General features: G+C 45.4%; 1 protein-coding gene across 3 annotated transcripts in view; it reads left to right on the forward strand.

Annotated features, from left to right (window-relative positions):
• The window catches only part of LOC138261141 (phosphatidylinositol 3,4,5-trisphosphate 5-phosphatase 2-like), a 446,236-nt gene that overhangs the window by 241,154 nt on the left and 180,515 nt on the right, over positions 1-24,567 (forward strand). For all 3 annotated transcript variants that reach the window (XM_069209825.1, XM_069209833.1, XM_069209843.1), the window contains one exon: positions 5,209-5,311. In XM_069209825.1, the coding sequence (XP_069065926.1) occupies positions 5,209-5,311 (103 nt within the window). The remainder of the gene's footprint in view (positions 1-5,208; positions 5,312-24,567) is intronic.

Genomic DNA, 24,567 nt, shown 5'->3' on the forward strand with positions numbered 1-24,567 from the left:
TTTGAGATAGCAATGCTGAGTTAGCGCGCACAAATTTATAGTTACACTGGGTCCAGTCCTGCTTCAAGGGCCTGATTACAAGTGCCTTGTTAAGGGTTATCCTGGCACAACCCCCCTGTTTTACAAAAAAAATAATCAAACCTATACATTCCACTTGACATGAGGCAGTTATACCTACTTGAAATATTCGAGTTAAACATGATAATGACATCTTTCCCTTTATTAAATAAATAAATAAAGGAAGAAACAAAAGAGCAGATAAATAACTTGGAAAAAGAAAAGCAAATAAAAAGTACAGTAACCACATAACACTAATCATAAACTGTAGTTCTCTGCATGTCTTCAATCTGTCTTTTTTGGTGATTTGCTTTTGACTCTTGAAATTACTAACAGGAGTCTCTCCATTGGTTCAGAATCAGATATTTCACCTCCAAGGCTCACATCATCAGTCTGTTGACACAATTCACCCAGTGTTGCGCTCTCTTTTTTCAGAATTTTCAAATGTGTATTTGTCGAGCTCTGGCACTCTTTCAAAGCGTGAAACATTCCTCGCTATAGAGCTCTGAGAATCAGCTGCAGACCCCATGTTCCTTTGAGTCAGTGCTTAATTTTATCCTGTGGTTTAATTGTCAACACCCGCACTTATGACAGTCTGTCACATGGTGGCGCTGTTCACCTAATTTACAGATCAGCACAGAAACAGTTGTTTCTTAATACAGTATACATTCAAAATGACTAATATCTGCACCCCGAGCTACTTGCATACATTTAGGGGCCTGGAATATTCTGAATTGTCACACTTGTAGGACTGTGGTTTATAGTTGTGTTGATACTGTCATTGGCAGCAACGTCAGAGGCAGTAGGCGTTGCAAGCTGCAGTGGCCTCCTGAGAAGGGCCCTGACACTTATTTTTTTTTACAAATTAAGCACTGCTTTGAGTTGGGTGCCCTGAAGTGAAGTACTCCTGAAACACACATACCTGTTCCTTATTTGTGTTTGTCTCACCATTACCCGGCCTTGTTGTCTAATCATTGTTTAGTATGTCGTCTGGAGTCCAGATATTACTTTGTTTTTTTGTATTCCTCTCTTATCACTCTTTGCTACACCTGCACACACCTGTGTTTTGTAATCTGGTTTTTGAGGGATCCTAGCCGTGTTCAATAGCTCAAACATTGATACAGACAGGCCCACCTGTGGATTAATCAGGTATGATTTCACATACTGACTGATGCAGCATAATGTGCAGTGGCTGTGACCTCTGACTTGTTTTCTCATTTAAAGTCATGAATCTTGTTTCTTACCATTGGCATGAGGCCAAAACAGTGTGATTTCCTTATGGCTGATCCCTATGCATCATACAAATGGTTGAAATTCCGGGCCAGATGTAGCAAGGCTTCTGCGCCTCGCAAACAGCGAAAATCTGTGGTCATAATATGGCGGACAGCTGGTAGCTGCAGCGACAGTCTTTTGGCGGCCGTCACCGCGGCGGTAGGCGGTTTTTATCGCCAAGGTCCTAATGAGGGCCTATATGCCTGGGCGAATCGTTCCCTGGTTTATGTTGGACCAGTATTTCTTTCACCCTCCATGCCTATGGAATATCCTCAGCCTTTACTCTAGTCCTTGCCAACTGCAAGAATTGGAGTAGTTCCAAGCTTTACTCTGAATGCAGCAGAAGGACAACCTTCAGCTATGCGTAATCTGATCACTTCTTCATTATTGAATGTGTGGGATTCACAGTGCGTTACCAGCTTCCATAGATGCGTTGCGAAATCATCCATAGATTTAGCCTCATCATGACCTGCGGTGTTGATTCCATACCTTTCATAATCCACATTTCTCTGAGAGTCAAATTGTTCATTACCTCATTCAATTATTCCTTCATAAGTTTGTAGTTGCTCTACACAGTGTTGTGATGAACAGTTCTTCTAAATGTATTAGTAGATCTCCAGCCTGTTCGTCAGCATATTTTCTGCATGTTGCTTGGAGGTAATGCTGAAACCCACTTTTCCACTTGTCCTATCTTGGTCCCAATGTGTGAGTGTTGGATTGAGAGTGGTCTGCTGAATATAGTGTTTGATATATTTTCTTCCTCACTTTAGGCCTTATTTAGAGTTTAGCGGACGGGTTATTCCGTCACGAACATGACGGATATTCCCTCCACCGTATTCCGATTTCCATAGGGCATAATGGGATCGTAATATGGCGGACGGGATATCGATCACGTTTGTGACGCAGTAATAACCCCATCCGCCAAACTCTAAATCAGGCCCTAAGGCTCGTATTCGTGAGCCATTTTATAGAAACTGGTGACGATGATGTTGTGTTTTCATGTATATTTTCTGTGACAAACTACTGCTGTTATTTAATTATTTATTTAGTTCGTTTTTTTGCTTGTTTCTTTCAAATCTCAAAACCCCCCAAAAATATATTTTCATTTGTGTATCTTGTTTCTTTTTTCCTTTTGTTTTTTGCTTTGTTCTGATTTTCTTCCCTTTTCCTCTTCCTGTAGCAGCGCGCCTCTCCTCGCTTGTGTGCCTTTTATATTGTTTTTCCTGGCTGCTGTTTACTGTTGCCAGCCATCCTTGCCGAATCTATGTGCCCGTTGTGCACATGCGTTATTTTGACGCTTACTTTTATGTGTCACGTGACAGGACTTTGGCTTTTCTTGGGCACGTCTGTTACACATTTAAACTGCTCGAGCCTTTCCTAAACCAGGGGTCTCCAACCTTTTCCGTACCGGGAGCTACTTCTGATCAGTGGTGTCATCATGAGCTACTAAAGGCCAAGCAACTTGCGCAATGTTACCAGACACCCCTGTCCGAGCTTCATTGATTTTAAACTTAATGTCCAAAGAGACAGATACTATGATTTGAGCAAAATACTTTGACTGAGGCACTATAACAGGGCTGCCATGTGTGTCAGTGAGAGCCTGGTCTTTGGGGATGTCTGAACATCTGTGCATATTAATGGGATATATGTGTATGGGTGACTGAGAGCCTGTGTTGTGTGTACTTGCAGCACAGGAAATACCTTTTGCCATATGTGGCACCGTTACATGTATAACACAGACATACAATATTTCTTTTATTGGGGGAAATTTAAAGTGCAGAAAAATGCTCTTCAAAAATGTTGATAATATGAAACTTTTTTTCTACACTTTAAATTTCTCTCATTTTCAAAAATGGTCTTAACACTCTAAGCAGAAACTTTTGCACTCTAAGCAGAAATATTTTGAAGGCTGGAATTCCATTTGGTCAAAAGATCACCTTGAGTGTTTAGGATCTGTCTTTGGAACTCCCTGTCAGCATCCCAGGTGGATTTACTCTGAGTTTGAGAAATAGCGCGTTTCCTGTCTCTCAGCGCATGGACAAAAATCCAAAACATTCCTGAAAAGACTGAGGTTTCTGTAAACAGAGGAAGTTTTAGTTTTTCAGAGGATAAAAAATACCACAACGGATATGTTTTACACCAAGTGAGACACTTTCACCAAGAAATAATTGATGATAAAACCCGACAGGTCCTGTCTGTTTAGCTCCTCCTTGAAGGCTCTTCTGGCGGGGGTCGGGCGGGTGCCCCATCTTCTGAGCCCGTAAGGACGCGGGTAAGGAGAGATCCTGTCCCGAGCCTCAGAGGACGGGGTTGGGGTGGCAGAGTCCTTTCCCAGTGAGGGAAGTCTGCCCGGACACAGCGGCCCCACCAGGGCTATCTGCAGGGTGGATAACAAGGACCCCGTGATCAATGTTGTGCTGGAGATTCCCGGCGCCACGCGCTGAACAAAACATGCGGTGCACCGGTTTTATATTAAAAGTGCAGCTACCGAGGGAGCCGTTTCTGCCTTCCGCGGCTTCGTCGCGTCACTGGCAGCCCTTTATTACTATTGGCTCAAACAATGCAAGTACAACAGTGGGGGTGCCGTGGCAACACCCCTACAACATTTTAACTTTTGGTAGTGCCCGCGTTCCCGTTAGTCCCTCCCAAAATTTCACAACAAATAAATGAAACATAACACCATCATGATGAACAATATCAATGAGTGACTTAGCTCCATCGATTTAGAGTAGGAAGTCACGCAGCATCGTAGAGGGTGCAGGATTGCTTCTCAGGTGGTATCTCGACCGGAGATCTCTTCCATCTCGTGAACCGGGGTCTCTGGGGTTAGTGTCAGAGTCATTGTCCGGTCTTTCACAGACACCTTCCATGTTGTCAGGAGCAGGATCACTCAACCAGTGCTCTAGTTCTTCATCCTCCTACGGGCGCGACACTACAATCAAGAGGCCCTCGTCAAGGGTGCAGGGAGTCATTGCAGGGCTCCTCTGCTCCCCCTCTCTTATTCTGTCTCCTTTGTCCTTCGCCCCATGTCTCGCTCTCGCCTTCCCTCTCACACTCACTCTCTCCTCGTCTCGCTCTCTCTCCACCGCCTTCCACCCTCGTGCTCTCTCTGTCCCACTTTCACAGTCTCCCCTCCTCTGTCTCTCCCCTCACCCCTCTCTCTCAGTTTGGTTGACGGCTTGGTGTCTCCCTCCCTCTCACACTCACTCTCTCCTCGTCTCGCTCTCTCTCCACCGCCTTCCACCCCCGTGCTCTCTGTGTCTCACTCTCACAGTCTCCCCTCCTCTGTCTCTCTGTGTCTCACTCTCACAGTCTCCCCTCCTCTGTCTCTCTGTGTCTCACTCTCTCCTCGTCTCGCTCTCTCTCCACCGCCTTCCACCCTCGTGCTCTCTGTGTCTCACTCTCACAGTCTCCCCTCCTCTGTCTCTCTGTGTCTCACTCTCACAGTCTCCCCTCCTCTGTCTCTCTGTGTCTCACTCTCACAGTCTCCCCCTCCTCTGTCACTCCCCTCATCCCTCTCTCTCAGTCTGGTTGACGGCTTGGTGTCTCACTCCCTCTCACACTCACTCTCTCCTCGTCTCGCTGTCTCCATCGCCTTCCACCCCTTGCTCTCTCTCTGTCTCACTCTCACAGTCTCCCCTCCTCTGTCTCATCCCCCTCTCTCAGTCTGGTTGACGGCTTGGTGTCTCCCTCCCTCTCACACTCACTCTCTCCTCGTCTCGCTGTCTCCATCGCCTTCCACCCCTTGCTCTCTCTCTGTCTCACTCTCACTGTCTCTCCTCCTCTGTCTCATCCCTCTCTCTCAGTCTGGTTGACGGCTTGGTGTCTCCCTCCCTCTCTCACCGTTGTATTCTTCACGCCTCTTGGTTTCTCCCGCAGAAGCGCGAGGCCTTCTGTCAGCTGCTGCAGCTGATGAAGATCACACACTCTGCTCTGGATGAGCCGGACCTCATCTCGCTGTACATCGGGACCTGGAACATGGGTAAAGTGCTGGGGTGCGCCCCCAAAACACCCCCCTAATGCATCCTTCCTAGCAAAATACACCGTCTCAGGAAGGCGCACTGCGCGCCCTGATGCTGTACGCTAGGCGCTATCTCACTCAGCCCACTGCTGGACCACAATACACTGCACTGCACATCCTGAGATCATGCACTGGCCCTCTGCACGTCCTGATGCTGTACGCTAGGCGCTACCTCACTCAGCCCACTGCTGCACCACAACACACTGCACTGCACATCCTGAGATCATGCACTGGTCCCACTGCACGCCCTGATGCTGTACACAGGCGCTACCTCACTCTACACTACAACACACTGCACTGAACATCTGCACATCATGCACTGGTCCCACTGCGCGCCCTGATGCTGTACACTAGGCACTACGTCACTCTACACTAGAACCCACTGCACTGCACATCTTCACATCATGCACTGGTCCCACTGCATGCCCTGATGCTGTACACTAGGCGCTACCTCACTCAGCCCACTGCTGCACCACAACACACTGCACTGCACATCCTAACATCATGCACTGTTCCCACTGCACGCCATGATGCTGTACACTAAGCGCTACCTCAATCTACACTACAACACACTGCACTGCACATCTTCACATCATGCACTGGTCCCACTGCATGCCCTGATGCTGAACACTAAGCGCTACCTCACTCTACACTACAACACACTGCACTGCACATCTTCACATCATGCACTGGTCCCACTGCATGCCCTGATGATGTACACTAGGCGCTACCACACTCTACACTGCAACACACTGCACTGCACTGCACATCTGCACATCTTCACATCATGCACTGGTCCCACTGCACGCCTTGATGCTGTACACTAGGCGCTACCTCACTCTACACATCTTGCACTGTGAATCTGCACATCTTCACATCATTCACTGGTCGCACTGCACGCCCTGATGATGTACACTAGGCGCTACCTCAGTCAGCCCACTGCTGCACCACAAGACACTGCACTGCACATCCTTGTTTTAAGTTTTAAGAAAAAGTTTATTAATACTTAATACAGTATTAAAAAATATATAAATACAATTGATGATATGAGTAACAGTTTAATTACATGAGGAAATACTCTTTGAGAAATGCAATAGACCTATTAATGCTTTGAAAAGTGAATATATATGCATTATTAGATATACATACATAGAACATTATAAAAAATATAAGTAAGTACATTAAATGTAATGGGAAACAATTCATGGAGGTTTAGAAACCTCTTCATTTCTAGGAAAATGATCACGTGAAGAATAGGCCAAAGAGTTTAGGTAATTTGTAACAGGTATCCATAACATATCTTGTTTAATAGCAAGGGAGAAGGGGGAAATCTAGGCTCTATCTAGTCTATGATTATAACATATACCATACCACCAAGCTTGAAAGGATAATTTAAAAGAGTCCTTCCAAGTTTTCGTCATTTGTTGAAAGGCAACAGCTAATAATAAATCTAAAATTAAGATATTTCTTTTTTGACACTGAGACCATTCCTCTGCAAGACTGCTCAAAAATATATTTGTAAAACTTAAAGTAATTTGAGTACTAAAAATAGTATTTATTTGATTCCATACTCAAACCCAAAATTGAAATGTAAAAGAACAATCAAAAAGCATATGTTTATGATCTGAGAATGGCCTATTACAAGACTACCAAGAGGACGGAAGATTAGAATTTATTTTATGTAAAAATGATGGTGTAATAATAATTTATTGCATATAAAAATAAAGTTTGAATTGCATTAGCTGCTCTTGAGGATTTCCATATTTTAATCCATAATTTATTCCATAAAAAAGTAGGAAATTAAGGGGGTTATTACAACTTTGGAGGAGGTGTTAATCCGTCCCAAAAGTGACGGTAAAGTGACGGATATACCACCAGCCGTATTACGAGTCCATTATATCCTATGGAACTCGTAATAAGGCTGGTGGTATATCCGTCACTTTACCGTCACTTTTGGGACGGATTACCACTTCCTCCAAAGTTGTAATAACCCCCTAAGTCTCCAAATCTTTCTCCCACTGCAATTCTATTGCAGATTTAGGTTTTTTATCAGGATGAATACGAGAAGCAGATCGAGATTGTAATGGAAGATTCTTAATTGGAGAAGGTCGGACAAAAGGGGCCTCATTATGACCCTGGCGGGCGGCGGAGGCCGCCCGCCAGGATGCCGCCCTCCATAATACCGCGCAGCGGTCAAAAGACCGCGGCTGGTATTACAAGTTTTCCCCTGGGCTGGCGGGCGGTTGCTGAAAAGCCGCCCGCCAGCCCAGGGGAAAACGACCTTCCCACGAGGATGCCGGCTCGTAATCGAGCCGGCGGAGTGGGAAGGTGCGACGGGTGCAGTGGCATCCGTCGCGTATTTCAGTGTCTGCAAGGCAGACACTGAAATACTTTGCGGGGCCCTCTTACGGGGGCCCCTGCCGTGCCCATGCCATTGGCATGGGCACGGCAGGGGCCCCCAGGGGCCCCGCGACCCCCCTACCGCCATCCTGTTCATGGCGGCTTTCCCGCCATGAACAGGATGGCGGTAGGGGGGGTCAGAATCCTCATGGCTGCGGAGCGCGCTCCGCAGCCATGGAGGATTCACACGAGCAGCGGAAAGTCAGCGGGAGACCGCTGACTTTCCGCTTCTGACCGCGGCTGAACCGCCGCGGTCAGAATGCTCGTTGGAGCACCGCCAGCCTGTTGGCGGTGCTCCCGTGGTCGGTGGCCCTGGCGGCCACCGGCCGCCAGGGTCAGAATGACCCTCAAGGTGTTTGTTGAGCTGGAAAAAGTTGATATAAACTATTTACGGCATGTATTAAAACGTCGTATTTTTTAGCAAAAGAGGGCATAAAAGAAAAAAAGAAGCCGTGCCTGTGCAAAAGAAAGAGGAGATTCATTCTCAAATAGTTGGTTTACCCATCTTAATCCCTTTAAATGCCACATTTTCCAGTAAATAGTTCTGTTATTCAACTTGATTAATTTATTATACCAAATTGACGAATTCAGAAACTGCACTTTGTCTCCACTTTATGGAGCAAAAATTGGCTGTAGAACTCTGCATGAGTTTTTCAAAATAGGAAGGGAAATAGACGTTGGCTTATTTGATAAAGTTAATACCTCCGGAAATGCAAAGAGGAAAACAAATGATTTTTCAACTTCAACCCATAATGGTGAAATAGTAGAACCATAATCATTTAATAAATAAGAAGCTTGCTTTAGAGAAAAGGCCATATGATACGATCGGAGATCTGGAACATTAACCCCTCCAAGGATTTCAGGTCTTATTAATTTTTGGGGGGATATTCTGGGTTTTTTATTATTCGATAAAAAATTAACTTAAATAGAAATCATCTTCTTAAATGAATAACATGGGATATTAAAATTAACTAACATAGAAATCATCTTCTTAAATTAATAACATGGGATATTAATTGGGATGTTTGATAAGTAAAAGAGGATTACAGGGAGCAACATAATTTTAAGAGAATCTAATCTACCCCACCAGGATAAATATAAAGGATTCCATTTAGATACAAGAGAGTCAAGAGTAGAAAATAATTGCAAAACATTACAGGAAATTGTATCTTTAAAAGAAGGTTTAAACCAAAGACCTAAGTATTTGATTTTATCATTGTTCCAGTGAAAGTTCGATGATTTAAAATCTCAGGAAGGCAGAATTTATTTAAAGGAAGTATTTCACACTTATCTTTATTTAATTATACCCTGAGATAGAAGCAAAGTTCTGTACTTCAAACAGGAAGGTAGGAAGTGAAGTTTGCAGATTTGATATAAAAAGTAAAATATCATCAGCATAGGCAGAAATTTTAACTGCCTTTCCCCATATTGGAAACCATGTAACTTTGGATTAGCTCTAAGTTTTATTAAAAAGGGTTCCAAAGCAAGAACAAACAAAAGTGGTGACAATGAATATCCCTGGCGAACTCCTCTATAAAGCGAGAAAGAGGGAGAGAAGAGACCATTTAGAAAAATAGCTGCTTTAGGGGAGGAATATAATAATGAAATTCGATTTATGGATTTAGTTCCAAAACCAAACCATGAAAGAGTCAAAACAATAAAGAGCCCATTAACACGATCAAAAGCTTTTTCAGCATCCAGAGAAATTGCTGATAGTCTTTATAAGCAACATACTTAGGATATTAAAAAATAACCTTGTGTTGTCAGATAATAAACGTCCTTTAATAAAACCAGATTGGTCTTTACCAAGTAATTTAGGAAGAAGCGGTTCCAAACGCAGAGCAATAATTTTAGCAAAAATGTTATAATCCAAATTGACTAGAGATATTGGTCAATAATTCTTACAAAACTTTGGATCTTTGTTATCTTTTGGAATAAGGCGGATTAAAGCATCTTAAAAAGAGCCTCCTGCAATATGTAAAAAGTTGAAATAATCTTGGAACTAATATTTTAGAAAAATGTAAGTAAAATTCTACAGTAAAACCATCCGGGCTTGGAGCTTTACCTTTCTTGATAAGATTTAGTGCATTAAGAATTTTGTTAATGGAAATATCATTATCAAGAGAAGAAAATTCAAAAGAGGGAAGTACAGGTGAATTAATAGTTGACAGATATTGATTAATAAGATCCTGCGTGGGGTAAGATTCAGGAGAATATAATTGTGTAAAGAAATTAACAAATTAATCTAACATTTCAACATTCTTCTGTAATAAAGAGTTGGCAGTATTGTTAATAGATTCTATCTTTGTTCTATCCTTTTTAATTTTAAGATAATTTGCTAGAGATTTTCCTGATTTGTTTTGACCCCCACAGTACTCAGCACTTGAGTTAAGACGATACGAATTAGCAATATCAGTTGAATTCTTATTAAAAGTAAACTTAGCTTGAAGTAGTTCATTGAGACAACTTGTAGAATTGGAAGAGTGATATACATTTTCTAATTGTTTGATACGATCCATGGACTGAAGTAATTTTATATTAGCAGTTTTCCTTTTATTGGCAACATAGGAAATGATAAAATCCCTAGATGCCGCTTTGAAATCATCCCAAATGACCTGAGTAGATACCTGAGGGGTATCATTGTCCAAAAAGAATTGTCTTGCAAACTTTTTAAACATGAGAAAAATTAGTGTCAAGAAGTAGAGAATTATTAAATCTCCATCTATTATTTGGGTGAATATGTGGGATAAGCTCAAGATCCATACTCGCTGGAGCATGATCCGAGATAAATATAGAGCCAATTTCCAAACCTAAAACATGTTGTACAAGATGTTGTGAAACAAATAAATAATCAATCCTCGATTGGGAAGAGTGTACAGGGGAAGAAAGGAATATTCCTGTAATGTGGGGTTACACAATCTCCAAACATCCGTTAATGCTCTTTGTTTAATCGTAGAGGTAAACTGTGAGAATATGGTGGATGGAATAAATCTAGAATTGGATTTACGATCAATAAAAGGATCCATAATCATATTACAATTCCTTCCAAAAATTATATATTCATCTGAAAGATTCATTAACTTTGCTAATATTTAATTCCAGAATGATTTATCAGGTTGGGTAGGAGCATAAACATTAAATATAGTTAAAGGTATTTTATTAATGAACAACAAAACAATAACCCATCTGCCCATTGCATTAAATTCCCGAGATATAATTGAAACATTCAAAGCTTTATGACACAATGTAATTACTCCATTCTTTTTCCTCGTGCCAGGAGACGAGAAAACATGTCCTACCCATTGCCTTTTAAGCTTGGCTGCTTCACTATCTGATATATGAGTCTCTTGTAAAAGGGTAACATCAGGTTTTAATTTTTTAATATGCGTTAAAGCTCTGTGGTGCTTTTTTTTATTTATTTTTTTATAAAGATTTTTTTTATTGATTTTGCAATAAAATAAAGTAAAACAAAACAGGTAAAACAGTTATATACATAGGTAACAAGGCACCAATGGGCACCAAACAGTGGTCAATTCCAATGTCCCAGACAACACCCTGAATGAGTAGATTGTACATGTCTATGCTGGTGTGTCTCGTAAGTGCCTCATCCCACTCAAGAGGGGGTTGGAGGAATGTGTTTGGACTCTCCCTCTCATTGTGTCAGTCAGCATTATAGGGGGTTAAGTTGTCATGTCCTCCCACTTCCCCCAGATCTTGTTATACTTATTCGGGCACCCTCTAGCCTCATATACGAGTTTTTCACATTGAGCACACCAGTCCATCCCCCGTCTCCATTTGGTCAGGGCCGGTGCCTTATTGGCTTTCCAGTCCGTCATAATGTCCCTTTTGGCCACTAGGCATGCCACCCCTAGTAAGGTTCGCTCTGCTCTGCGTAGTCCCGATTCTCCCATGACCCCTAGTAGGGATGTCAATGGTGTCAGCTCCATGTCCACTTGCAGGGTCACCGAGATCTCCCGCGAGATCCTCTTCCAATAGGTTTTAATAATCGAGCATGTCCATACCATGTGGAAGAAATCAGCGTCTGGTCTCATACACCGGGGACAGTCAGCTGTGGATCGGAGCCCCGCCCTGTGCATTTTGGAGGGTGTAAGGTAGGCCGCATGGAGATAATAAGTCTGTATTAGTCGGAGACGAGACGTCATGGTCAGGTTGTGGGGAGCTGCCAATGCCTCAGTCCAGTCCTCCTCTTCCATAAGGCCCACCCATCCCTCCCATTATCGACGAAGCTCCTCCAGGGAACAGGCGGTGGTGGTGATTAGTGTGCGGTATACCTGGGAAACGCCTCCCCTACCCAGATTCCCCATCAGTGCCCTCTTCTCCATAGGGCTGCTTTCGGGTATGTTGTCCCCTGTCTGGACCTGCGTCAGTAGGGCGTGGCGTACTTGGAGATATCTGTGGAATTGTGTCTTATTTAGTGAAAAGGTTTCTTGGAGGTCCTCGAAGGAACACATGTGCGCGCCCTCCCATACATCACCCAGTGTAGAGATACCTATGTTATCCCATTTTTGGAATCCCTCAAGACCCGCCACCTCTCTTAAGCACGTCCCATGCCACAGTGGGGTCTGCTGGGTAAGGCGCCCCCACCATCCTGATATCTTTTGGGCCGTCTGCCATCCCTGCAGCACCACCCTTGTCACCCCCGGAATCCCACGTGTGATCGGGCCGCCATACAGGGCGTCAAAGATCTTAGGGTAACTCAGTGTCTGGAGTTCCAGCCGGTACGCCGGGTCTGTCCATCCCCGCCCCCAACCAGTCATTGATCACGAGTAAATGCATCGCCAGGTGGTAGTAAAGGACATTGGACATTCCCAGACCCCCTTCATAGACGCCTCTCTGGCAGGTTTTAAGCGCCAGCCGGGGACGGGTGCCACTCCACAGAAAGTCCATTTCTCTAAACCATTTCATGGGGATAGGGTGTGGATAGTTTTGGAGGAGATAGAGAAGCCTGGGAAGGACCATCATCTTATAGAGTGCGATTCTTCCAAGCAAGTTAAGGGGGAGGTACTTCCACCGTTGAAGATCATTTTTGATTCTTCTGGTTAAGGGTGTGATGTTGAGCTCCCATGTTAATTCAGGGAGCATTGAGACATGTACCCCCAGGTATTTAAAGCTATTCCTCCGCACTGGTATGTTTTGTTGCCAATCCATACAGTCTCTAGAGTGATGGAGGGGAACCAACAGGGATTTATTGGGGTTTAGGGTGAGTCCTGAAGCCTCTGAGAAGATGTCTAGAATTTGTATGATGCGGGGGCCGCTCTTGGCCGGGTTAGCGATGTATAGTAAGACGTCGTCCGCGTACAGTGCCACACGGTCTTCCGGACACACAGGCCAAGACCAGCCCTCTATCAGAGGGTCCTCTCGTAATAATTTCGCCAGGGGTTCTATTATTAATGCAAAGAGTAGGGGGGATAGCGGGCAACCCTGTCGAGTGCCACGACCAATCGGGAATACATTTGAGATTACTCCATTTACTTGGACCTGAGCCGTTGGTTTAGAGTAGAGTAATCCCACCAGACCCCGGAACTTGGGTCCAAGTCCGTTTTTTTTTAGTACTTGTTCAAGGTAGGACCAATCCACTGTGTCAAAGGCATTCTCAAAATCAAGTAAGAGCAGCGCCAGAGGGGTGTGTGGCAGGGTTTTATGGTGTGTTAAGGCAAGATGTAATCGCCTAATGCAGTGCCTGGTGCTCCGAGTAGGCATGAAGCCTCATTGGTCAGGGTGCACCAGGGTGGGCATTGCCTCTTTTAATCTAGTGCCAAGGATTGAGGCTAACACCTTGATCTCAGTGTTGAGGAGGGAGATAGGTCGGTAAGCCGAGTAGTTTTGCGACGGGGGTTGGGTCTTCGGGATTACTACTATTGTAGCTAGGTCAATCCCTGGAGGGAAGTGACCCTTCTGCTCAGCTTCTTTATACACCTCGAGTAAGTACGGGGCCAAAATGTCACTACATTTCCTATACAACTCCGCTGGAAACCCATCCGGTCCTGGGGTCTTGCCTGATGCCAGACTAGCGATCGCATTAGTTACTTCTGTGAGGTTAACTGCCTCGTCCAACCTGGTCTTGGTCGCCTGAGGAACTCTGGTGAGCGTTATGTCATTCAGGAGGGGGGATTCCTTTTCAACAGTGGGCCGGGGGTGTTCTGCATACAGGCGTGCATAGTAGGAAGCAAAGCTCTGTGCGATCTCGATGGGTGTTTTGAAAAGGGTGCCTGAGTCATCTCTTATTTCGGGAATGATTCTATTAACTAAAGGCCGGGTGGCCAACCAGTGCAGGAGCTTCCCGTTTTTGTCTCCCCAGCCATATATTCGGGCAGACGATGCCCTCCACATATGCTTCGCTGACTCTAGTGCTAAGTGTTTGATTTCTTCTCGGACCCTGGTGAGCTGCCTCAATGCGGAGGCTTCGGATAAAGCCGCTTGTTGGCGCTCCAATTTTAACGCTTCAGCTTCCAGCTCGGACACTCGTAAGTCGCGGGCGCGCTCGCGTGCGCGTAGGGGGCATTTAGCATGTCCTCTTAGGGTGGCCTTGTAGGCAGCCCATAGTGTACCCGACGACTGGACCGTTCCCACGTTCAGTTCAAAATATTGCGCGAGACGATCCCTAATCTCGAGGGTATAATCACCATCCTGCAGGAGCCAAGCATTCAGGCGCCACACCGGGCGTCTGGTGAGGTCCACTCCGCCCAGCCGGACTCGCACCGGTGCGTGATCCGACACCCCTCGAGGCAGTATCTCTGCCCCTGTGACACCGGTGAAGTCCAGGGCCGGCATAAATACTAAGTCAATTCTACAGTGTGTCCGGTGGGCGGCCGAGGTGTGCGTATATTGACGTTCCGTGGGGTGCCAGGTTCTCCACACTTCACATAGGCCAAGGCTATCAGCCCAGCCTTTGAGGCCTGTGGCTCGGGTGGACCTGCCGCGGTGACACTCCCCGATACATCCAATCCGGGATCTAGAACCGCGTTGAAGTCCCCTCCTACTACTGTGGTCCCTTGGGGGAGTCCCGCTACCACCTGACGAAGTGAGAGTAAAAAGGCGTCAAATCCCACTGGGGGGGCGTACACGCACACAAGATTCAGTGGCGAGCCTCGAAGTAACCCTGAGACAACTACAAATCTGCCTTGCGGGTCGGACCTCGTAGATGTGACCACCATGGGTAGTGAGCGGTGGAGCAGGATAGCCACCCCCCTGGAGCCTCTGGAGAAGCCTGCGTGGTAAACCCTATCAAATCCTCCTCGTGCCAGCATAGGGCATTTAGTTCCCAAAAGATGGGTTTCCTGCAGTAGGGCCACCAAGGGGGAATACCTACGGAGAGTGTTAATTACTGCGGATCTTTTGATCTTGTCTAGCAGCCCCTTCACATTCCAGGAGATGATTTGTGTCAATGGGGAGTCTTACAGTGTCGGGTGTCAGTCAATAGACGAATGGAATGACCAGTTAAAACTTAACAGTGTAGTACTAATGTTATAAGGGACAATTGTCAAAATATAACTATCTAACCCTAACTTAAGCTTCTTTCCCCAAAACCGCCCCCCTCCCCATACTCCCACCCAGGAAGCATCTGTCGCCCTAACACTCAACCAGAACAAAACAGCTAAAGGGGCTGTCATAGGAGTGTTGTGGTGGACCCCTCCATTCAGTCGGATCACTTACAACTATTCGCAAGAAGTCAGGCCATATTTGCAGGTCTTAGGGAGAGCCCGTGTCCCCGAAGCAGTCCCTCAAGGGTCTCCTCGGGATGGACCGGACTCTCCGGCCCTTCCCACGCGTCCCAGTCGGAGCTCCGTGTAACATGTCAGCCAAGCGCCGGGAATTGGCTCAAGCGGCCGTCGTCTCCGGTCTGCGTCTGGATTTGCCTCTCTGGAGACTCAACGGGCAACCCTCCTCTCCGTGAGCCAGTCTCTCTAGCCGTCTCCCCACCCATGGGAGTGTCCAAGTCTCTTTGTCTCCCTTTCCGAGATCTAGTGCGTTTACGGCTCCTCCAGGGCCCCCCAGCGGGGGGGGATCCACACGGGAGGGCTCCCCTCCCGCGCCGCGGGCCCCCCGAGCCCCGATGTCCTCCTCAGTTAGCCAGTCCCACGCCTCCTCTGGGGATTCGAAGAAGTGCGCCTTGCCCGCCATAATGACTTTAAGTCTCGCAGGGAAGAGGAGCATGTACGAAAGTTGCATAGCCCTAAGTTTTTGTTTAACCTGCTCATATGAGCGGCGACGGGTCTGGACCTCCCGGGTGTAGTCTGGGAATACTAAGATTTTGTGGTTTTCCCATTGAAGATTTTCGGAGCGCCTTGCTTCTTTGAGGATATTGTCACGGTCTCTGAAGTTGAGGATTCGCGCAATCATCGGGCGCTTTGGACCGCCCGGAGGGGGGCGCGGGGCAAGGGCCCTGTGAGCACGTTCCACTGCAAACCAGGGTGAAAGAGTTTGGTCTGGCATCCAAGTCTTGATCCACTGCTCCAAGAATTCTGTGGCTTTATCTTCCTCCGAGCCCTCCGGGAATCCAACAAAGCGTAGGTTGTTACGTCTCGATCGGTTTTCTGCATCTTCCGCCCGGCGGTGTAGCTCGGATGTTCGAGTCTGCAGCTGGGCCACTTTGATTCTAAGGTCAGCTAGTACGTCTTCGTTTTGGGAGACCCGGCCTTCCACTCCAGTGATTCGATTCACAGCGTTTCTGAGGTCTTGCCTGATAAGGCCCATGTCCTCGAGCACTTCCCCGATTTTAGTCTCCACAGCTGATTGCGATGATTGAATTGCCTGGAGGATGGCGTTCACTCCATCTGGTGCTGGGCCTCCCGCGGCTGTCTCTCCTTCTCCCCTGAGGCCTGTCGATGTTGTAAATTGATCAATCTTTTGTTGAGAGGGTGGGGGATGTTTACTCGCTCTGTCCTTCCCCATTTTGTCTCAGGGTGGATGGGGGTGGCTTATTCGACTTCTGCAGCTCTTTCGTCTAAATTCTACACCCTAGGCGCACTCACAGGGGGAAGTCCCAGAGGAGGACCATCAGTGGGGTCGTATCAGGGCGCATCGGCGATCGCTGTCGCGTCTCTTCCTTGGGCTTTGGCGGCAATCGATCAGCCACGTTCTGCTGGTCTGCTAAGTGTCTGGTTTTTCCCCGCTCCGGGTCCTGTCTTGTGACTTCAAGAAGTAACGGAGCGTTTTTGACCCTCTGGAGGCTTCAGCACATCTTCAGTAGTTTCCCATCACCGGGGTAGGTTGGCATGCATTATCAGCGTTGTGGCCGTGGGATGGGAACGGGTCTCAGGGGAGTCTTTTCCCGTTAATCAGAGTTAAAGATTAGGGATCGCGGGGGCACAGTCTTGTCGCCCAGGGCCCTTATTGCGTTGTTTTGGGGGGGCCGGGTCTCTCTTCTCCCTCCTTCCTCTCTTTTCCAGGAAGGGGGTAGCTTCGTTCTTGGGCGTTTGGGCCCGGAGTCCGAGGACCGCCCGCTTCACCTCGGCCGCCCGGAATCAGCGGCTAGGAGCGCAGCCGTGCCGCCAGACCGCGCCCTGCTCGGTTCAAATGAGGGAGCCCTCACCTTACGGCTCACCTCTTTTTAGGCTTCTCTCCAGCACTCCGGCATCAGTATCACGGGGCTTTGTTCGCCGGGAGGGGTCCACGGAGCCGGCCGCGCCGCTCCCCCGCCCGCGGGGGGCTCCAGGTAGCGGAGCCAAGTCCAGGCACCTCCTGCACCGCACGCGGCCCGCCCGCCCGAGGCGGCCTCTTCAGCAGGCAAGTCTCTATCCCTGGGCCCGACCGCGCTTGTTTAGCTCAGGTGAGGGAGCCCGCACCCTACGGCTCACCTCTTTCCGGGCTTCCTTCCAGTCCTTCGCGCACCAGTATCGCGGGGCTCAGGGCTCCGGGAGGGATCAACGAAGCTGGCCGCGTCGCTCCGCTCGCGGGGGGTTCCAGGTCACGGAGCCAGGTCCAGGTACTTCACGCGCCGCACGCGGCACGCCCGTCGGAGGCGGCCCCTTCAGCAGGCAAGCCCCGATCTCCAGGTCCGCCAAGGCGCCGCGAGCCCAGCCGCCATTTTTAAACTGTCGCTCCGGTCGCGGCCAGCGTTCGCGACTTGGAGTGCGCTGATATTGGCATCAGAGGTCTCTCCAAGGTCCAGGAGCTCGTGGGAGCGGTTAGGGCATCATTTTAAGTATCTTAGTGGCAGCTTCATTAGGCGGATGACAGGGGGGTCCAGAGCACTCTCAGAGTGCGACCGCCATCTTGACGCCCGAAGCCACGCCCAGCTCTGTGGCGCTTTATTGGGGATCCTAAACCTTTAACATTCCATGAAAGAAATATAATTGTCATTTAAAATAAAAATGATATAATATAATTATGAAGTACTGCAAATAAGACAGCTATTTTTATGGAAAAATGTAACCAAAAGAAACAATGATGTACAGAAGAAAAAGAGTATATCTATGAAGGAATAAAAAGAGATAAGAGGAAAAAATTGAAAAAGGCGAGGAGAAGGAGAGAAAGAACATAACACACTAAAGAAAGAAACATTAAAAATATAAATAAACAAATAAGCAATAAAAACATACCTATAGGACAAAAACAACGTAAGGGTGGTAAAACCACAAAGGGAAGACGATGCAACCTTCACTCCACGACTGCAGACACGAGAGGGAAGAGAAACCGGACCACACAGGTTGTTACCACAAAAAACGGGCAATTTAATTAAGTAAAATCTAAAAAGAGAAGAAAATAGGGAAGATCAACTCCCTTAGATAATATGTCACTCATAACATTGCAAAAACCAATAATGAGCATAATGAGCATAACTATAAAATTAAGAGCAATATAATAGTCAAGTCTCTGTTACTTTAGAAGTATCCATTTTTTCACCTCTACAAGAGTCAATAAATTGCTGAAGTAATACTGGGTCTTCATATGTTTTGGTTTTATTATTGTAAGTCACCTTAAACAAACATGGATGAAAGATAAGATATCGAGCATTAAGCGATTTCAGTGCCGGACGCATATCCAGAAATGTATTTCTCTTATCCGCTGTCGACTTCGCATAATCCTGAGCAAAGAAGAGATTGGAGCCTGACCATGAAATCTGACTTTTAGCTCTTGCTGCTCTGAGAACCTTTAGCAGGTCCACATACTCCAGAAAAGTAAAGGATTATTCCTCTTGGTTTCTGTGACGTTGAAGCTATATAAGAAGGATGACCAAGTCTATGTGCTCTTTGTATATTTAATACTGGAGAATTAGGCAGATCTAGAATTTTGGGCAAAAACGATTGAAAGAAAGATGGTGAGTCTGATCCTTCGATTCCCTCAGGTAAACCATAAATACGCAGAATATTTCTTCGGTTACGATTTTCAATACCTTCTGCATGTTTCTTTAACAGAGCCACTTCAGATTGTAAAGATTTAATTGACGCAACTGATTCTTCAAATACTTCCACCTTTCATTCCACATAAGAGACTCTGATCTTCACATGAGACCATTTATCTTCCAAGATTTGCAGTTGTTTGTTAGTATCTTCCATGTAAGGTTTAAGAGCTCTTATTTCCTAGGATATGGAGGATCCTTTTTTAGCTCTCTTATTAGTTGACGTAGATGCTGTTACTGGAAGCTTGGATGATAATTTATTAATAACAGAGGAAGAAACAGGCATTGAAGGTGTAATGTAGTGATTAGTAGCTCCTGTACTTTCCATATTTGATAAAAGGGAAACTGAGTTAGTTAAAACAATATTGTCAGAGGTCTTATTACTTTGTAATTTACTGTTAGTCAATTGAAGGTTTCTAGATCTGCCCGTAAGCAATATATATAATTTTGCCCAATATGCAATACACTGTAGATTGTATCAAATATGACTCGACCTTAGAAAAAAGTAAATTAAAATATGAGGCCAACTGGACATATTGTGGCTGAGATTAGGATACAATAAGTAGAACACCAAAAGTAAATGCTTTTAGTTCAGAAAGTCCACACAAAAAAAAGACCTCAGGCAACAATGAATGAAAAACATAAATTGTGAGGTGAAAACAAAATGGCAGCCGCAATCAAAACTCCAGGCAACCGCCATGAAATCCAGTGAAATTAGGGCATAAAAATGGCTCCTAAAGTCATTCAAGGGGAATTAGTACATTATAAGCATAATCCTCTAACCTTTCCTCTCATCAGCTATAATGAAAAATACAGCTGGTAACGAGCCAGCTTCTTCACCTTTCATCGCCGTCACGGAGCTCACGAAAAGGCGGCCATCTGCACTTTGCGCCAAGCCATGCCCCACCTGTACTGCACATCCTAACAGCATGCACTGGTCCCACTGCACGCCCTGATGTTGAACACTAGGCACTACCTCACTCAGCCCACTGCTGAACCCCAGCACACTGCACTGCACATCCTAACATCATGCACTGTTCCCACTGCATGCCCTGATGCTATATACTAGGCACTACCTCACATGACACCACAACACACTGCAGATCTTCACATCATGCACTGTTCCCACTGCACGCCTTGATGCTGTATACTAGGCACTACCTCACTCGACACCACAACACACTGCACTGCACATCTTCACATCTTGCACTGTTCCCTCTGCATGGCCTGTTGATGTACAGTAGGCGCTACCTCACTCAGCCCACTGCTGCACCACAGCACACTGCACTGCACATCCTGACATCATGCACTGGTCCCAATGCACACCCTGATATGGTACACTAGGCGCTACCTTACTCTACACTACAACACACTGCACATCTTCACATCATACACTGGTCCCACTATATGCCCTGATGCTGTACACTATGCGCTACCTCACTCTACACTGCACCGCACAGCTTCACACCATGCACTGGTCACACTGCACACCCGGACACTGTACACTAGGCACTACCTCACTCTACACTACAACACACTGCACATATTGTCATCATGCACTGGTCCCACTGTGCGCCGTGACGCTGTACACTAGGCGCTGTTAGCGCGTCTAACCTTATTTGGTCTTTTAAGTTTAATTGATAAGGGGACGTGTTAGAGGTTCAATATATCTTTTGACTACGCTTAGAATAAATCCCACCATAGAACTTTGATTTCAACACAAATCATTAACAATACTAATCAACACTATCAATAATCTGTGAAGTCAGTAATTTCCACACACCATAACCTATCTGGCCACGAAAAACCACACCGTTAAGTAAAGTTAAAATGTTTATTTCCCTAGATTAACAAAGCTTATATCACGTAAATTAGTCTCAAAGTCAGATGATATGCATATACAAACAACACAGGTCGGCCAAAATGATTAAGGAATCCTAATTTAACTAACACATTTATAACTAAACACTCAAGGATCGAATCAATAGCAAAGATAACTGGAAGACTGAAATAGTATACATCTAAAATCGACATAAGAACATAATCAATTATTGTTAGAGATGACTGTTATCATATATGGTGATACTAACTAACCTTTAGATTAGAATAGCATGTTTGGGCTTCATGCAAAACAATTTAGTTTAAGTTAATTTGGAAAGACATCTCACTAAGGCTCTATCAAAATAGTGGTTGGTACCTAGAAGAAAACACAAATAAAGCAAGAAAAGAATAACAATACATGTATACCTCTCCTCAATGGACATACAAGCAGCGACTCTCTTCATCAGTTGGACATCTGTCTGGTCAGCGTCGATAAAAGGGCAATGAAAGGGAATGGTTCAGAAACGGGGACTCCAAGCTATCTGAACCCTATAGCAAGCAATGTCTAAGGGTTCAGCATAAGCAAATAGAACTTTAAGCAATTTAATCAAAGTTAGGGAAACTCATCAGGAACTGTTAAGTTCCTGAAGTGCAGAACCACGAAGTGGATCTTCCGATTGAGGAAAAGTAAAATGCTAAGTACAAAATGGTAAAATGGCAAATGTCGAAGAAAATGGGCTAAGTGTAATGGCTGATTCTCCTCTGTAGAATTTCCTAAAAGCTCCCTCTGTCATTGGTCAAAACATCGTACGTTTACAATGAATCCAATAGAATTTAAAACTTAAATCAGAGATATAGTTAAACTGTCATTCCCATGCTGATGATTTGCTCCTATTCTCCCATTCCCATCGTCAGGTTTGTCAGGTAACTTAATTTGTCGCGATCCACTCTCCAGTCAGTGCATCTTTTGTTAGGTCCTGGGTACATCACTTGTCTCGCACGTCAGACTCTACCAAGTAACAGCTTCTAGAACAGGACATTCTAGCAGGCAGTTCTCATATGAAACCTCTAATACATTTACAAATCGCTTGGTCAACGCTGTGCGAACAAAAGGCAAAGTTTATTCTCAGCTTTCACAAGACACGCATTTAATTAATGATTATTCTCTACTGTGCAGTTAACATAAGCTGTCTTCGACTAGGCCCAAACTCTATGCTTTAAGGCCCAAGATGAATAAAACACGTACATTAATATAAACTAATTTATATGACATATAAGTGCATTGGTTTTCTACACAAGCACATCTATTATTTAATAATAAACGGGTACCACGTACTTGATGGTGACCACTCACGTGGGCACATTTTCCAAGACACACATTATTTTCTATGTTAGTTTAAATCAGAGTACAAATTCTTAACGCATAATAAATGTAAAACGTGCGTAATAAATTTAGCTTTCACAGCGCTACCATGCTCTACACCACAACACACTGCACTGTACACCTCCACATCATGCACTGGTCTCACTGCACGCCCTGACGCTGTACACTAGGCGCTACCTCACTCTACGCTACAACACACTGCACTGCACATCTGCACATCATGCACTGTTCCCACTGCACACCCTGAGGCTGTACACTAGGCGCTACCTCTTCTGCACTACAACACACTACACTGCACATCTTCACATCATGTACTGTTCACAGTGCCACATTAGTGCACTGCATCATACTCCACTGCAAAATCTCACACACAGCATCATGCATTTCACTGCAGTATCCCACTACACTACATCAGAGTTATGGATGTTATTCCACAATTGAATCATATATGAGCATTAATTCTAGTCTCCACATTTAAATGTATATATATATATATATATGTTTAATAATATAAAGCTATTGCAATTGACAGAAAAGTGTTAGGATGTGTTTTAATGTGTCTTCTGGCTGAGATCAAAACTAGGCCTCAGTTAGGGCTCAACTCCATCTTTTTAAAATGCCTGCCTTATCATGATGTTTATTGTGTGTTTATCTTTCTTGCTTGACATCACACGCAGTATGATGGGTGTTGTGTATTTTGAATAATTTATTGTTTTTGAAGAACTTGCTTGAGGAAGCCTTTTAGCTCCTTTCCAAGGCTCTTCCTGCTAACACATGCTATTGCATTCTTTCATGCTCATTTCTGTTGTTTATGTAACTAGTTTGTTCTCACCCCTGTGGAGGGCGTTAATGCATAAGGGACGAATCAATATTCATGTAGTGGGTTAGTGCTGAGATGGTAAGTTATATGACGTTTTAGAATATTGCAGTGTGATTTGTTGAAATTATACTTTTGTTCACACCATGCCATAGCTGCCAAGTTTTCAGATTGCTCATGTGTGACATTTCCATGGTTTCAGCTTAATGATGAGTGACATTCTACTGCCAAATGTGTGACACTTCGAGTGACACTTTCTTACGAGCAAAATCAAGTGGTGAAGTCACTGTAAAGTGACTAATATCAATTATGAGCAATAGAATATTCCAAACACTGCTGCAAAACCACTGCGTCAAGCACAATACAAAACTCTTTCCCTTTTAACACAGGTTGGCCAAGTTAAAAAATAGAAATCTTAAAAGACATTAAGAATTAAAAATAATTAAGTTATCAGTCCTCAGACAGTGCAAACGGTTTCCGGCGCTTGGCACCAGCACCTAATTGTCAACACCGGCACTTATGCAGTCTGCCACATGGTGGCGCTGTCTAATTTAGAGATGAGAACAACAACAGCTGTTGAACAATTCAATATACAGTAAACATGACTAATATCCGCAAGTCATTCTTATAGCTTTGGGGGCCCGGCATAGTCTGAATTGTCTCACTTCCAGGATGTGATGGTTAGTGGTTCTGTTGGTACTGTCATTGGCAGTGCTGTCAGGGGCAACGGTTGGTGCAAGCTTCAGTGGGCTCCTGACCAAGGCCCTGGTACTTAATTGTTTAAATTAAGCACTGCATACAGTCACTCTTACAATCGGCAGATGTTTTTATTGGAACATAAAATGCTGCAGTGAGCTTAGCAAGAAACATTGCCGACCCAGTGATAGACTGACTTGTGCTAAGTTAAGGAAGAGATGTGTCCAACCTGAGACAGCCTCTGCATGCTCCTAACTTTGGCTGAGCTCTTCTCCAGAAGTCAGAGGCTGAATAGTTTTGTGTTCTTGCCCCGTGAACTCGGGCCTGGCCTCGGACCGTGTCAGGCTGACCTGTTTCAGCAGCACTCACTGCTCTCGACTCTGCATTTCTCCTGCTGCAATTCTCTTTAGAAGCATTCAATGTAACCCTCTCCATCAGTGCCGGCTGTAGGGCAGTGCGACTGGTGCAGCGCACCGGGTACTGACCTGGACGGTGGGGGTGCTGACCTCCGGGGGTGTGATTTAAAAGCATCTCCTTAAAAGTTCCTTGTGCGTCCAGCCTACAGGAAGCAATTCACAGGTCAAGAAAACTCTTGTGATTAATGTTCTTGCTACAGCGAGAGATCGGAGTTTTGTCCAGCGGCAGCTTTGACTCGCTATAAAGTAGCGCAGAGGGATAACATGCCTGCTGTAAAGAACAGAACTATATTTTATGTGGATAGCTGAGTGGATTAGTAA

This window comes from Pleurodeles waltl, chromosome 2_1 (assembly GCF_031143425.1).
Source record: "Pleurodeles waltl isolate 20211129_DDA chromosome 2_1, aPleWal1.hap1.20221129, whole genome shotgun sequence".
Classification (NCBI taxonomy): domain Eukaryota; kingdom Metazoa; phylum Chordata; class Amphibia; order Caudata; family Salamandridae; genus Pleurodeles; species Pleurodeles waltl.